The sequence below is a fragment of the Neodiprion lecontei genome, chromosome 2 (assembly GCF_021901455.1).
Source record: "Neodiprion lecontei isolate iyNeoLeco1 chromosome 2, iyNeoLeco1.1, whole genome shotgun sequence".
Taxonomy (NCBI): domain Eukaryota; kingdom Metazoa; phylum Arthropoda; class Insecta; order Hymenoptera; family Diprionidae; genus Neodiprion; species Neodiprion lecontei.
The window spans coordinates 1,928,360-1,942,401 of NC_060261.1; the positions used below are offsets into that span (position 1 = coordinate 1,928,360).

General features: G+C 41.8%; 3 protein-coding genes and 1 long non-coding RNA gene across 8 annotated transcripts in view; 2 read left to right on the forward strand and 2 right to left on the reverse strand.

Moving 5' to 3' along the window:
- Positions 1 to 529: 529 nt before the first annotated feature.
- On the forward strand, positions 530 to 3,802 carry LOC107222281 (mitochondrial DNA helicase). 2 transcript variants are annotated; one of them, XM_015661572.2, is made up of 6 exons: positions 530 to 1,318; positions 1,685 to 1,917; positions 2,009 to 2,693; positions 2,943 to 3,187; positions 3,274 to 3,594; positions 3,653 to 3,802. In XM_015661572.2, exons 1-6 carry the CDS (start codon positions 1,054 to 1,056, stop codon positions 3,800 to 3,802), a joined length of 1,899 nt encoding a protein of 632 aa, XP_015517058.1. In that variant the 5' UTR covers positions 530 to 1,053. The 2 variants fall into 2 exon arrangements, with proteins under 2 accessions (XP_015517058.1, XP_046587455.1); XM_046731499.1 differs by having other exon boundaries at positions 530 to 1,197.
- On the reverse strand, positions 3,513 to 5,012 carry LOC124292900. The gene is made up of 2 exons (XR_006902857.1): positions 4,710 to 5,012; positions 3,513 to 3,828 (listed from the first exon to the last, which is right to left on the reverse strand). It is a non-coding gene; the product is annotated as an uncharacterized LOC124292900 (long non-coding RNA).
- LOC107222295 (glycosyltransferase 25 family member) overlaps positions 4,132 to 14,042 on the forward strand; it is a 44,356-nt gene continuing 34,445 nt past the window's right edge. Inside the window, exons 1-5 of the mRNA XM_015661589.2 lie at positions 4,132 to 4,659; positions 6,000 to 6,228; positions 6,371 to 6,719; positions 7,607 to 7,726; positions 8,156 to 8,345. Coding sequence (XP_015517075.1) covers positions 4,430 to 4,659; positions 6,000 to 6,228; positions 6,371 to 6,719; positions 7,607 to 7,726; positions 8,156 to 8,345 — 1,118 coding nt within the window. The 5' untranslated portion in view covers positions 4,132 to 4,429. The remainder of the gene's footprint in view (positions 4,660 to 5,999; positions 6,229 to 6,370; positions 6,720 to 7,606; positions 7,727 to 8,155; positions 8,346 to 14,042) is intronic.
- LOC107222298 (lysophosphatidic acid receptor 1-like) overlaps positions 8,375 to 14,042 on the reverse strand; it is a 29,942-nt gene continuing 24,274 nt past the window's right edge. For all 4 annotated transcript variants that reach the window (XM_046731501.1, XM_046731503.1, XM_046731502.1 and 1 more), the window contains 6 exons: positions 11,248 to 12,079; positions 10,699 to 10,840; positions 10,508 to 10,621; positions 10,193 to 10,428; positions 9,802 to 9,989; positions 8,375 to 9,725 (listed from right to left, as the gene is read on the reverse strand). In XM_046731501.1, coding sequence (XP_046587457.1) covers positions 9,510 to 9,725; positions 9,802 to 9,989; positions 10,193 to 10,428; positions 10,508 to 10,621; positions 10,699 to 10,840; positions 11,248 to 11,686 — 1,335 coding nt within the window. In that variant the 5' untranslated portion in view covers positions 11,687 to 12,079 and the 3' untranslated portion in view covers positions 8,375 to 9,509. The remainder of the gene's footprint in view (positions 9,726 to 9,801; positions 9,990 to 10,192; positions 10,429 to 10,507; positions 10,622 to 10,698; positions 10,841 to 11,247; positions 12,080 to 14,042) is intronic.

Genomic DNA, 14,042 nt, shown 5'->3' on the forward strand with positions numbered 1-14,042 from the left:
CTGGCGGTAAATGTCATACAGACAAGTTAGGCTGACAAAGTTTACCTTCAAACCCATATCCTGATAAAAATTAAGACAGCACTCAGCACTTTGGAGCTCTGAACGTTTTCTTTCGTTTTTCTTGATCGATTCACTCTCTCGAAATAACAGAATAACAGTATCGATTGTCATAGTGTACACTGCTGGTGCATTTTGGAACACAAGTTAAGCCTTGTATCCAAGTCGATTATGCGGCGACGAAGGGATGGCTGTCTTAAATCCTCAGGTCTATGGTTCTGTGTCGTCAGGGAATTTTTGAGAAAAAAAACTGTGCAGGGGGATAAAAGAGAAGAAAAAAACTTTGCTTCTGAGTATGTTACACTTTTTTGTGCATATCCAACGATATCCATAACAGTAAAAACACAAATTCGTATGGACGCGGGTCCGAAGAAATTTTTCATGGAGACGCGACTTGAAGTAAGCAAATAGCTATAGACAAGGTATCGAAATATCGAAGCTAGGCAAATGGCGCGGCGAATCATGTATGTGTTTGTTGTCCGCGAGCGCAGGGGGTATTTCGTCTAGTGCTGCAATATAGAGCAACAATAAACGAATTTCTAATATTGAAAGCAAGCCGTGAAGGTGATCCATCGTTTTCGACGTACTGATGTCTAATATGCCGCGGATCACTTACTCACTGTCACAGCACGTGACAAGCCACATTTATCTCTAAGCTTCATGATCTTAAAATCGAGTTGGAGGTTAGGGATACAACGTGCCGGTGGTGAACTGGCTTGCCCACTTGCAAGCAGCATTGTTGTTGCGTTAAATCGGCAAATTAATTCGGTTGAGATGCGTGGGGTATTATCCAATGTTGTTGGATTTTCATCGGACTTAAATATTATGATTAAGCTCATTTTCTTACACATCTCAACACGTTTGTTGCCATCGTCGTGATAATAATAGTGAGGAGAATCGACTATCAAGTTCGTAACGGAAATAAAACAAAGAAATTTCGTTACTGAGTTGATAAGAAAAAAATCCGATGTATATAAACGTGTATATAACAATAATATGTTTTCGAGGGTATTCATAGTTAGACTTGTACGATCAAGTTTCGGGAGTAAACGCGATAAGAAAATATTTAACCCGACCCGGTTTTATCACTGGGCAGATGCCGAGGATGAAAACGCTGTACCGCTCGTTCAAATTAAAAAGGTGATTAAAACTGCGGCTTTAAACTATGTGGACGGTCATGCCTGTATCACCATGGACTGCCCTATCTGTGCCGGCGCAAAACGCAAAGACCAGCCCAAAGTCTTCATCAACAAAACAACGGGTCGGTTATTCATACATCAATCAGAATTTTATGACTTAAAATATAGATGATTCGGCTGCATTCACATGGTTTTGAAATTTTAACAACCTTCAGCTACCTCACAATATTAGCAAATCGTTTCTTTCTCTGGTCCGAAGGTATCAAATTGGTATATCCCGCGCAAATGTCTCGTCAATTTATCCGATTGGTCAGCCTGGTCAATGTGTCATGGCGGCTTATAGTTATTTAAATCATTTGAATACGAATCACTGATTCGTGCGGGCGGCGTCGTTTTGAAAGAGCGCGAATCGCGATCCAGTAGAATCGGATTCGAAAAATATTGGAAGACAATGCCGTGAGTAATTTATCTTTTTTTGTTGCTTTTAGGATTTTTCCTATGTGACAATTGCCGACACTCGGGACCGTGGAGTATTATTGAAAAGTTTTTGACTCCGAGAAAAAGCGGAAAGATAGTAAAGGAGCTAGCAGCTTTCAAGGAGACTTTACCCATCAAACAAGATTTCAAAGGTAAATGGGACGAACTCAAGGCCACATGTCAACTAGTCACAAACCTCACCGACGATGAATACCAAAATATGTTGCAGCATCTTGGAATCCCTGTAAGTTTCTCTGTGATTTGAATTACTGGACATCCAGAACCTCCACAAAGTTTGGATGTCATCATACTGATTAAATTACAACAAATTTCAGCCAGTTCCGAAAGAGACATTGTCAATTCTGAACTGCGTGTACAGCCTTTCGACGAAGACGCTATATCTACCTCTGACGGACTCAAGCAGCAATGTAGCAGGCTACAAGTCTGTGACTGAGGAGTCAGAGGACACGACACCGGCGGCAAAGGCTGGTGGCGTGATAATCTACAAACAGAAGGGAGCAAAGACTGATTCAAATAGTCATGCCGTTGTGGTTCCGAGTGTCCGTGACCTGCTCGCGTTAATTTCTCAGCGGGCAGCTACCCATATTGTCTGTCTTCCCCATGAACTAAAAAACCTACCCCAGCAAGCCCTCCCGATCTTTGAAAACTACAAGAAGCTCGTTCTGTGGTTTGGGAACGACGAGACTAGTTGGGACACAGCCAGGAATTTTGCGAAAAAGCTAGATGAGAAACGTTGCTTCTTTGTACGCCCAACTGGTGCTCAGCCTGACCCCAAAACCGCGGCATATCTTGGCCACGATCTTAAAAGCATACTGCAAAACGCACAGCCTATATGGCACAAAAGTATCACGACGTTTCAGAGTCTGAGACAGGACGTTCTCAGTGACCTTCAGAATATTGATCGTGTTCAGGGAGTCAAGTGGAAAAGGTATCCAACCCTGAACAGGATACTTAAAGGCCACAGGAAAGGAGAATTCACCGTTTTGACTGGCCCCACGGGTAACTGCGAAGAGCTATTCATTACTTTTGTTGAGTCCATGGTTCTTGGAATTTTATGTGATTGGATTTGTTCATGAGAAAAAAATTTTTGTCATGAGTTTCATGAAATCTAGTCAGAACACCTTTGAATAGAGACTCCTACAACATATAGCATCAAAATTCTATCCCTGTGATGAACTTACAAAAATAATTGACGACCACTTCATTTTCTTTTGTTACTATGCAATTCCTATAGTAGAAATCTTGCAGGTAGCGGGAAGACGACATTCATGAGCGAATACTCGTTAGACCTTGCTATGCAAGGAGTGAACACATTGTGGGGTAGTTTTGAGATACGAAACGCAAGATTAGCGAGGACTATGTTACAGCAGATGGCCGGTATGCCTTTGGATGTAAATCTCGACCTCTTCGACACATACGCTGACGAATTTGAAAAACTTCCAATCTACTTCATGACTTTCCACGGTCAGCAGAGCGTGAAAGTGGTCATGGAGGTTTGTACAATTCCAAAGTTGGGGTAATCAGCAATTTTCAAAGAACTAACTTTAAACATAAATACTGATACATTATTGCTTTTCAGGCCGTTGAGCACGCAACATACGTTCACGATATCGCGCATGTCATAATCGACAACGTGCAATTTATGATGGGTATATCAGACGAGCAGAAACACATGGACAGATTTTGGAAGCAGGATGCGGTTGTAGCAGCCTTTCGCACATTTGCAACTAAGTTCAACTGTCATGTTACCCTCGTCATTCACCCTAGGAAGGAAAGGGACGCAGACGACCTTACCACATCATCCATTTTTGGTGGTGCTAAGGCTAGCCAAGAGGCTGACAATATTCTCATAATACAGGACAAGAGACTCACCAGTGTACGAGGGAAAAAATATTTACAGGTAATTGACTTTTTAATACATGCACAACAGTTTCTACATTGTATTGTGCACTTTTTAGGTAGCTAAAAACCGATACAGCGGTGACTTAGGAGTGATGATGATGGACTTTGACAAGGCAAGCTTGAGTTATGCACCAAAAAGAAAGTCAAAGACGGACGCGGACCAGGTGGCTGCAGCATCTGATCGGGAAGACTCTAATGCTAGTTGATGAACCTTCCCCTTCTCTTCGGTGATCTGAACAAAAAATCAAAAAACAAAAGACTATCATCATTGGTTTCTTGTTAGTATAGTTAGAATTTTTGTTACTTGACAATTAGTGCGTAATCGAAGAGAAAGAAAAAAAAATCAGATAATTGAACAAATTGAATAGAATAAAAGTTGAAGAATTGCGACGACCAATCCGACGGTTGAACGTCGAATTCCTATTGCTCCGGTCATCTTGGAAACCCATTCGTTAGTAAACTCTGCATTATCGACAGAGCGAGGGCGTGTGTAATTACGCGTAAAGACAGTGAACTCGATTCTCGGATCTCGCACTTCTCGCAGCACGCATTATTATGCGTCTGGCGGCGTAATCATACATCACAATCACATCACCCTACGCGCCTGACTGCTACGGCAAATCAGTGAGCGCACTCATTTCGTTTGTTTTGTTTTATTCTAGTCTCGTCTTCCTGTTAAATTTCTATCTAGCGGAGCTCAATTCTGGTGCTCGCGGGCTCGCGCCTCGCCTCGGGAGTTCTGTGCCTTGGTGAAAATCGAGCGTATATCATTGCCGTAACACACCTCGCGCTTCCTTTCTGCATATTTACAGTCAGCTTCGCACCTATTTTTTATGCAGTTTTATTTATCACGCCGTGAAATGAAGTGCGGCAGTTCCTTAAGTCTCGTTGCCGTATTTACAGCCGTTTGGGCTTGCGCCACCGGCGTTTTAGCCGACACGAGGAGCCAAAAACAGCCCACCGTTCTCATCGCTACTTTGGTACGCAACAAGGCTCACACGCTGCCCTACTTTCTGACTCTCATTGAAAACCTGGACTACCCGAAAGACCGGATATCACTGTGGTGAGTAGCCTGCATGATAATCAAATTAATCCTCAATTGAACCTGCTTACCGTATCCACGATTTTCTCGTGTTACGTCAATTATTTACGGACTCCGTTGTCAATCATAGCTTCGGTTGATCCGGTATTGATACAATTCCCGAAGTCCGAACTACTTCGTTTCTGCAGTATTCACTGGGCTAACGAGTTAATCACGTCACAATTATTCACCGCGTCCCGGTCACAATAATCAACTGTCACCGATGCCTCGCTCGGCGAAATAACTGAGAACGTGCGTATTTGACGTATCCTGCACGTATCCACACGAGCGCTACTAGGTATCACTTTTCCTGCGCACGCACCATGGATACCTGTTCTCGACATGTGCCACCAGCAGCGGGAGTTTGAAAATGAGGCTGAAGTTAGTAACGTTAGCGTAACGAAACATTGGGAGAAAAAATCATTATTATGAAATTTTGTAGTGACTTTGAAGTGGCTAAGTTTTGAAAATATCAATTACTTTTCCCTTATTATAATTTACTGCATTTCAGAGATTCTTAAAATTCCGAAATAACCGGTTTTCCGGAACACGAATCATTACAATAACGTTACTAACTTCAGCCTCATGCTTGAAAATCGTCTTTTGTTTCTCCATACGTGTGTCAGAAAGGTATCTCGAAATAGTGAAGGATAACAATTCGTATGGCAGAAAAGTTTTTTCCAAAGTTGTCGGATTCGTTGCCTAATGTCTGGCATAATGACACGTTTTAATGTAGAATATGTCTTCTTGGTAAACATTCAGATAGAATAAAAAAAATATTGCAAAGGTGACTAATTAACGGCAGGGTTCTGTTATCAAAACGGTAAGTATAAGACCGCTTTGTTAAAGGTAGCGTAATCTAAGGTTGATCTAAGGAACAATAACATATAGAAATTTCCAAATTATGACGTGTATAAAACTATTCGCGTAGCTTGTTTGGTTATCGTTCACTGGTGATCTTTTCGGTAACTATATTCAATGTTAATAATTCGTCTTACCAGGTTGAAGTTAGTAACGTTATTGTAACGAAAGGTTGACAAGAAATCACTGATCTCTTATTTTTACAACAATATTGAAGTAACTATAATTGGAAAATATGAGTATATTTCGTTTTATTACGGTTTGCTGAACTTCAAATAGTTCCAAAATTCCGTAATAACGGTTTTTCTTCAGCATGAATCGTTACGATAACGTTACTAACTTCAACATCATCCTGTCTTCTGGTTGCTTTTTCGTTCACTACAAATTTGACAATCCAAAACATAACATTTGAAATGCATCTTATAGACGTTGTTTTTTTTTTATTATTATTTTGCTCATAGGATTCAAAGTGACAATAACGTGGATAACACCTTAGACCTGTTGAAAACGTGGCTAGAGACGGAGGAAAAAAAATACCACAACGTTTACTTCACGTATGACGAGAACTCGCGCGGTTTCGAAGGGGAAAAGGGCATCGCCGATTGGAACAATGCAAGATTCAATCACGTGATTAATCTGAGAGAGGAAGCTCTCGCGAATGCGAGAAATATATGGGCTGATTTCCTTCTGGTAAGTCGTTATACATACTTTTAATATCTAGCGGGAGATATATGTACATATTTTGTATACCGTTTCGTATCGCCTCACTCACTCTCAGAAAGAATTGCGGAAAAATATGTATTGATAACCGTGCGGACACTTCTTCCTCCAGATGATCGACGCTGACGCTTTTTTAACGAATCCAAAAACGCTTTCGGAATTGATATCCAAAGATGAGACGGTCATTGCACCGTTGTTAAAATCGGACGGTATGTACAGTAATTTTTGGGCCGGAATGACCAAGGAGTACTACTACATGCGGACAGACAGATATAAGCCGATATTGTTCAGAGAGGAGATTGGATGCCATGCAGTTCCTATGGTACACAGCGCGGTTCTTATCAATTTGAAAAAAACCGAAAGTAATTTACTTACGTATAACGCTGATAAGCTCGGTCCGCAACGATACGACGGGCCCAGAGACGACATCATCACGTTCGCTGTTGGCGCTAATATTTCCGGTAAGCAAATTTTTTTGTATCATTCTTAGAAATTCGAAAGTAAGTGAACATGCTAATTTTTAGGTTTCCATACCTCAAAAAGCAAAAACGGAACCTTATAGAATCACTTCGTTGTCCATCTGTCTGTATGTCCGTCTGTCATGACCTGTTTTCTCAGGAGCGGGTAGAGATAGCAAATTGAAATTAATACCAAATATTAAGGTTTACGGTCCCTTGGAGGTGTAACAAATTAAAGCTTCTAAGTCAACGCAATAAAACCTATGGGGTATATACAGAAGCAAGGTCTCACAGCACAAGGAATGAAAAAATCCCAAAATAGTTGTTTTTTAGTTATATCGCATCAAAAAAAATAATCAAGTTTATTCGGAACCCTCAGAGCGCGAGCCCTTCATGCACTTGTACAGTTTTTTGTATTTTTAAAAAAGATTTTTTTTTCTACAATTTCAGAATTTATAATTCTGTCTTATTCCAATGATTTTTTGTATGTTTGTTTCTTCATTTTTTTTTATTTCGAGTGTTGACTTTTACTTTGTTGTCATGGGATTTCCAGGATGAGCTGGAACACACGGGTTTGACGTACCGCAGGGTATTTCATTCTGCATGAATTGGTTTATGGTATTAACCAGCTTTATCCCTGGTTTGTAAGCATTTATTTGTACACACAAAGAAGAGGGTTACCCACATAGTTAAGATTCTATTGTAATACTGAAAATACGCGCCTGAACAGCTTGATAGTACTACTGCAATTTATGCTTTTGCCTGAAAGTGTAATTTGCATTATTTACGAAGTAGTAAAATATTTATTACTACCGATTCAGATTACGTTGATCGATTTCGCATTTGCATTCGTTTAAACAATCTCATCCATTAATACCGATTCTTTTCAGGCATCCCATTGCATATCTGCAATGACCAAGTTTACGGTTTTATTACGGTGCCCCTTGAGAGTCAGGACACGATATCTCAAGACAAGCAGCAGCTGACGAATTTAAAACTGGAAATATTAGGTAAGCTGAAAATTTTCAGTTTCGTCTGTAATATCAATCGAAGCGCAGGTAGCTTGAAAGTAGGGCTCACTCGATCGATACCATCAGAATAGTCATCAGTTTACGTCTGGAAGTTTTGAGACTGTTTACCCTCTTCCAAACTTTTCATTCTAAATATTTCACGAGGGCGGATCATGATAATAGCACAATATAACACATCTGTATAACAGCCCCGATTCGTGAACGGATACTTACCGATTTTCGTGTAGATTTTGGTGTACCGTATTTGGCCATGTTCCTGACATCCTTCACACTTTTACCGAAGGTGATTTAGTTCTGTGTTTCAAAAGTCGTAAATCATTTGTCACCTAATTGTTTGAGGCCAGCCTCGCAACAATGGGTATGAGTCGTGCTCTGATTACTGACGAAATGCAATGTTTAATCGTTTAGCGTACCAAGAGCAGCTCCCACTGTCGAAGAACCTCGCTCGCTTCGTTACTTACCCGGTAAAGGACACACTTGGGATGGACAAGATATACATGATTAATCTTCTGCGGAGACCAGAGAGACGTGAGAGGATGCGTCACTGTTTCAAGGAGCTTGGCATCCTTGCTGAAACCATCGACGCGGTCGACGGAAGGTGAGTAAAACATTTCCCGTTTAAACTACGTTTATTTTGCATTTACAGGTACACTCGATGAAAGTAGGAAAGAAAATTGTCGAAAAAAGAACAGTATCAGTATGTATTTACCGATTCGGTTGTTATACAATTTGAGAAAATTTTAAATGTTTCGATATATACAGCTCAACATTATTATTTTTCACAGTTACATAAATTAGATATAATTGCGTCGTAATAATTTGCAAAAGCGAAATATATATATATATATATATGTATATATATGTATATATATATGTGTGTATATATATATATATATATATATATATATATATATTTTTTACACATAGTATTGTATTATCATCGTGAACGTTCAGACAGTCAATGTTCATTATCTCGAAGGGCAAATATTTAGTGATTTATTGGTATGGTATTGAATTTTTATTATTCCAATCAATACTCGGCGAACCCTAGCGAAGTTTATAGCACTGCCATACGATTGGCCACAAAATTTATTACGTCATTCGTCGCACCTGACGCCATGTTCAGAATTTTTCAAATAGTTCATTCAGTGTTCTCGAAATGTACTTTGTCCACTGCGTTGTTCAGCGAGCGTCAATTAATTTATTTAATTAACTGTATTATTTTCCTCGCGAATATCTCTATTACTGCCAAAAAGACTATAATCCTTAGGCACGCGTAAATACATAGTATACGTTCACAATTCAAAGCGAGCACTGCGTTATTTACAACAACACCGATAGGTATTGGTTAAACTGGTTAACTCTTTTCCTCTTATGTTTACGTACACATTTATATCACTGATATCAGTGACCTATATGCATTGAATGAAATATTCACGTTTCAAAACAATATTTTCTTCACCGTTGTTCAAGGTTTCAAATACACTTATCACCATGGTCAATATATATGAACTAATGGCTCTCCCTGCAACACCTTCTCGTTATTTGTCATTTCCCCGCAAACCAACCACCGACCGTTAATCTCTCTGGGGTATTGTGTGCCGCATATGCATGCGCTTAATATCAGAAGAGTAATGGTGGCCCGTGTTAGGTTGTTAAACGGGATGCAGTAGCTCAGCTATATGCACCCTGCTGGGATACTTTTGCATTAAAATTGTCGTTAGGCGTCGAGTCTTTTCATCTCGACGGCCTCCCGCCGATCTCAGAGAACAGTGTTTGTCCTTGTGTAGGAGCGGTCACTGCCGCGCTGGTTCTTCCCGCTGACGTTGCTCGCCAGTTTGCAAACTGCCGTCCTCGAAAGAGATGCTCTGTTACTCTGGTTCCCCTCGCTACTACAGTGGAGGCCGATAGCCATGCCGTCAGCTCGCACTGGATTGAAGCATCTGCAGAGGGACGCGTGCATCCGCCTCTTCGCCACCTAAATGCGAGGAAAAAGTAATCAGAACGTCGAAATAAAGTCCATATTCTACGTAACCAATGAAACGGACTCTCACCTTGATCTCGTGCATCCTTGCCGCGTATATGATTGGGTTCACTAGTGTTTTCAGAATTATCAGGCAGTTGACGGCATTGTAGACGAGGAACTTGGCTCTTCCGGTAACCCAGTCAAGGTTCAGAAGGCAATCGTCGCAAGCGAGGATGTACAGAATCGTTCCTGGCATCCAACCAACCACGTAGCTTCCTGCGGAGTGAGGATGGGTATATTTATTGATATTCTATCACTTTGGGACTTCGCAAAGACTTGAAAGGAATTTCGGACTGTAAGACCTGCGTCATCTCTGGATTAACGCAAATGGCAACCTTCCAGAACAGCTTGGAACCTTTTTGGGAAAAACATTCCAAAGCGAAAAAGAGCTCAACAATAACGTGGCCAAGACCAATTACCGAGGATGTAGAGGGTCGTGTGGATGGCCTTCACGTTCCTGGCCATCTGCTGGGATGAGTTTTGCCGCAGGCTGTTTGGTCCCCGATGGACAGACCCGGCTCTGCTGAATTTAAGTCTGGACGCTTGGTGTCTCTTGACTATGCAGAATATGTGAGTATAGATGCAGACCATGAGAAGAAACGGGCCGAAGAAGAGGCTGCTGAACATCAGTCTGAACTTCTTGTAATACAGGAACCTGTAATGCGAGTTTTGTCAATGTTACGATACGGGGCCGTGCGTCACTTTGGTGAAACTTGAAACGGTCCATCACTCACGTGTTTATCTCGCAGTTCTCCGATTGGAAACCCTGGTCCTCAATCAGACCAAAGTACGACAAGAAAAAGGACAGGGGTAGGACCCAAAGGAGCACCACCAGCAGCGTAGTGTTTCTAAAAGTTTGACGAATGAAGATGAATCGGAATTCAAGTATCAGACATGAAATACATATAGAGATTACGATACTTGCCTGTGCGTCATTATCGAGAGATAGTGCAGAGGCCTCAGGATCCCGAGGTAGTGATTCGCTGCAAGGGCCATCAGATGGGCGACAGTTATTATTATCGCGCCGAGCCTAACGGCTTCGAGCCCCAGTTTAAAGCAGTCAACGCCTGAAACATATTCGTGCAATGCCATGAATCCATTCACCTAAATAGATGTTTCACTCACTGGCACTGACTCGCGATATTATGTGAAAGGGAACATCACGGTACTTGAAAAGTTTGTGCACCCTCGAATTCCCGTGCAAATCCAGTAAAGTATTGCCAAATTCGCCGAAAGATATGGAAGATGTGAAAAGAAATATATGGAAATTACAGTCTCTGTATAATGAATGCCTTAAATCTGTTTTAACGGTTGAAGTATATTAAGTGAGCGAGAAACATGTATTAGTGGTTGAATCTCGGAAACACGGGAACTCCGTTACGGTGCCAGGAAATCAATTTCAATTACTCAGCGTCAAGACTGGGATAATGAAATTCAGGTGGTAGGCATTAAGATTGAGCGTTTAGGAACCCACCCGAGAGTTCGTAGCCCAGTCCGATGGGGACAAAGCTGTTCATCACGAGACCGACTCCTAAAGCTATGCTGGAGAAGGCATCAGCGCCAGCCAGGCTGAGGCTAATGTGGAGGGTGGGGCTGAGGGGTCGCCGTATCCAGTAGACGCTGACAAGTATCTTGACGTTTATGGCGATGGATATGATGCAGAACAGTATCAGAGGCGGGGTACCGTAGAGGTAGAGCTTGTGCGTCGTCCCGTCGAGTTCCTCGCTCGGGGTCGTTCCGTTTCCGACGTCCAGTTTGTCGTTTGGGATGGATGTCAGGTTCGTGCCGAGCGACGACACCGGAAGTGGCACCATTTCGCGGTAAAAACGATGCAAGGCGTGCCTCACCCGCGTCTCCCCAATCCGAGTAAAGAGCGTCCTGTTCAGATCCGCGACTTCCACGACGGTCCTCATGTCCTCAGTAACGAAATTTCGTGACCTTTTTTTTTCAATTAGCGGCACCGATTTTCTCTCTCTGACTTCCTGCTCGCAGACCTTCGCAGAACTCGATCTTGGGGAATGAAGGATTGGACTCGCCCACGCAACACATCGTGCTGGTAATTCACAGGAGGGCTCTCTAATTTATTTCACACGGTTTGAGTGATTTTGTACCCTCGTTAACACGCCCCGAAAACTTCGTGGACTTCTATACCCGTAGAAACTGCTCAAATGGAAATATGATTAGTGATGTAGAGCGTATTTTCACTGCCTTCATACTCAACGGCGGGGAAATAACCGGCTCGGTTTCAAGGCTGTCTGTGATCACGGTCTCTCCTATTTGCAAGCACTCCGTACTCTCGTTTTCTCCTGAAAGTTGAAGAGAGGTAAAATTATAAATTCGTATAATCTTCAACCGCACTCGTGAATTATACTTCGAGTGATGACACACCGCTGGAAGATTATTCAACGAGCTTTTCTCAACGCCAATTTAACTTTTTCAGCAAGCCATACTCGCGGATTTACATGCCCTGATAAAAATGCCGGATTGGTGAATCGATTCGATAATTATATGTATACAGGGACTTCTTTGGATCCGATACTCTGTTCGGTCTGCGTCCGGACCTATTCGTAAACTTATCCATATGCATAGGACCCGGATAGGTCTCCAGGTAGCACACTTATCCAGAGGTTGACTATCATTCGACTGCAAAAAGTCGACGTTTTGTGGAATTAAAAAAATGTCGACGCATTGTTGGGAAAAAATAGACAAAATGTCGACTATTTTTGAATGTCTATAGATCGTCAAAAAATTGGATTTACACTTGACACGCGGTATACTTCATGTCTACGAATGTCCTTTGAAATGCCAAGTATAAGGTAATTCGACTAGAAAACCCGTTGTCACCCTATTCCAGTTACCACTGGAAAGTCAAGTGAAAAGTTTTTGATGTTTTTCAGACAAATAATTGTTTACGTGAGCGCATTCATGTGCAGAATGAACGTCAACGTTTGGTGGCAGTTAGACTGACTAATCGCTGTCTCATACTTGACGCCAGCTGACTGTTAGTCCATGTAATTAGCTTACTTGAAAATTATTGCTTTTTTGTCTTGACTGCTCACAGTCAACTGAAAACCTAATAATAGTTTACGTAGCGTGTTGTCTTTGCCATGACATTTCAGAGGACATTCGCGCACTCTTAGGCTCATAATATGCCTCCTCCTAGTTGACTTGAAATAGTCGACTGAGAATTTTTGTCTATATTAAGACAACTAACAGCCAACAGTGTGCTACCTGGGCCTCGTTAATGATTGAAACGATTCACATATCCGGCATTTTACCAGAGTGCACTTGAACAATCGGTCAGACATTTTTCTCGACCAGGATTTGTCAATCATTGTGATTGACATTCGGTTGAGAATGTGAAAGAACGATTGGAACACTTGGAAATACTAAAACAGAAGGTTAGTTCTATTTCAAATAAGCACGCGTTTGAAATGGAAATGCTGAACGTTGCCTAAGTGAGATAAAAATGAAAAAGCAGCTATATGAGATTGAAAACATTCCTCTGTTATCTCCATCAGGTCCAGCTGCCTCAATATTGTGAACCCATCGCTCCCGGCTTTTTGATTTCGTTCGCACCGGCGATGAGTGAAAAATACAAACTGGACCGGCATATTTAAGCTACAAACCAACCAACTTGTGTAGTAACATGTCGAACCTCTTCGGGGTATTATAGGAACAGCGATGTCTAGATCGTGGGCATCGCAATCATTTATACAACAAGCGCTGCAGTGTCTTTATTTTTGTAGTTTGTTGAACCAGCGTACGTATAGATCAGGTTTTGGGGTACTATAAATATCCTCGATATAACCAAGCGTGAATTTATCACCGCGATGCTCAGGCTTCAGCGGAAAAAAATCACATTTCACGACTCATCGTTGGGCAGGCAAAAAAATATCAACACGATTCCTTCCACCCCGAATGAACGGCCGATGGTCGCACATTGCGGTTTTAATCCTCAACTCTTGAATCATACCCGCGAGTTTAGCCTGCCCAATTCTTAGGACTCGCGTCCCTTGCTAATGGTTCCCAGGACCCAATGGAATTACAGATGTGCGATGATGCGTATCCGGAATCGTCGGCGAACGGTCGAACGCGTAAATGTTATACAGCCATTATAAAACGACATCGTAAAGATCGAAATTCTGATTTATTGAAGTCGTAATAGCGGCGGCGGCTGGATGAAATGCCCACGGAAGCGCGTGATGGGATCATGAAGAGATTTATTCCGTTTCAAGAAAAAGATGAAATTGTTGCGTGATGCGATTT

What these genes read in the sequence shown, in the direction of transcription:
- LOC107222281 (XM_015661572.2), top strand. Translation starts at nt 1,054, where the DNA reads ATGTTTTCGAGGGTATTCATAGTTAGACTTGTACGATCAAGTTTCGGG. An exon ending in CGTTTTGACTGGCCCCACGG is followed by an intron (nt 2,694 to 2,942) that starts GTAACTGCGAAG and finishes GAAATCTTGCAG; the next exon opens with GTAGCGGGAAGACGACATTC. An exon ending in GAGGGAAAAAATATTTACAG is followed by an intron (nt 3,595 to 3,652) that starts GTAATTGACTTT and finishes TGCACTTTTTAG; the next exon opens with GTAGCTAAAAACCGATACAG.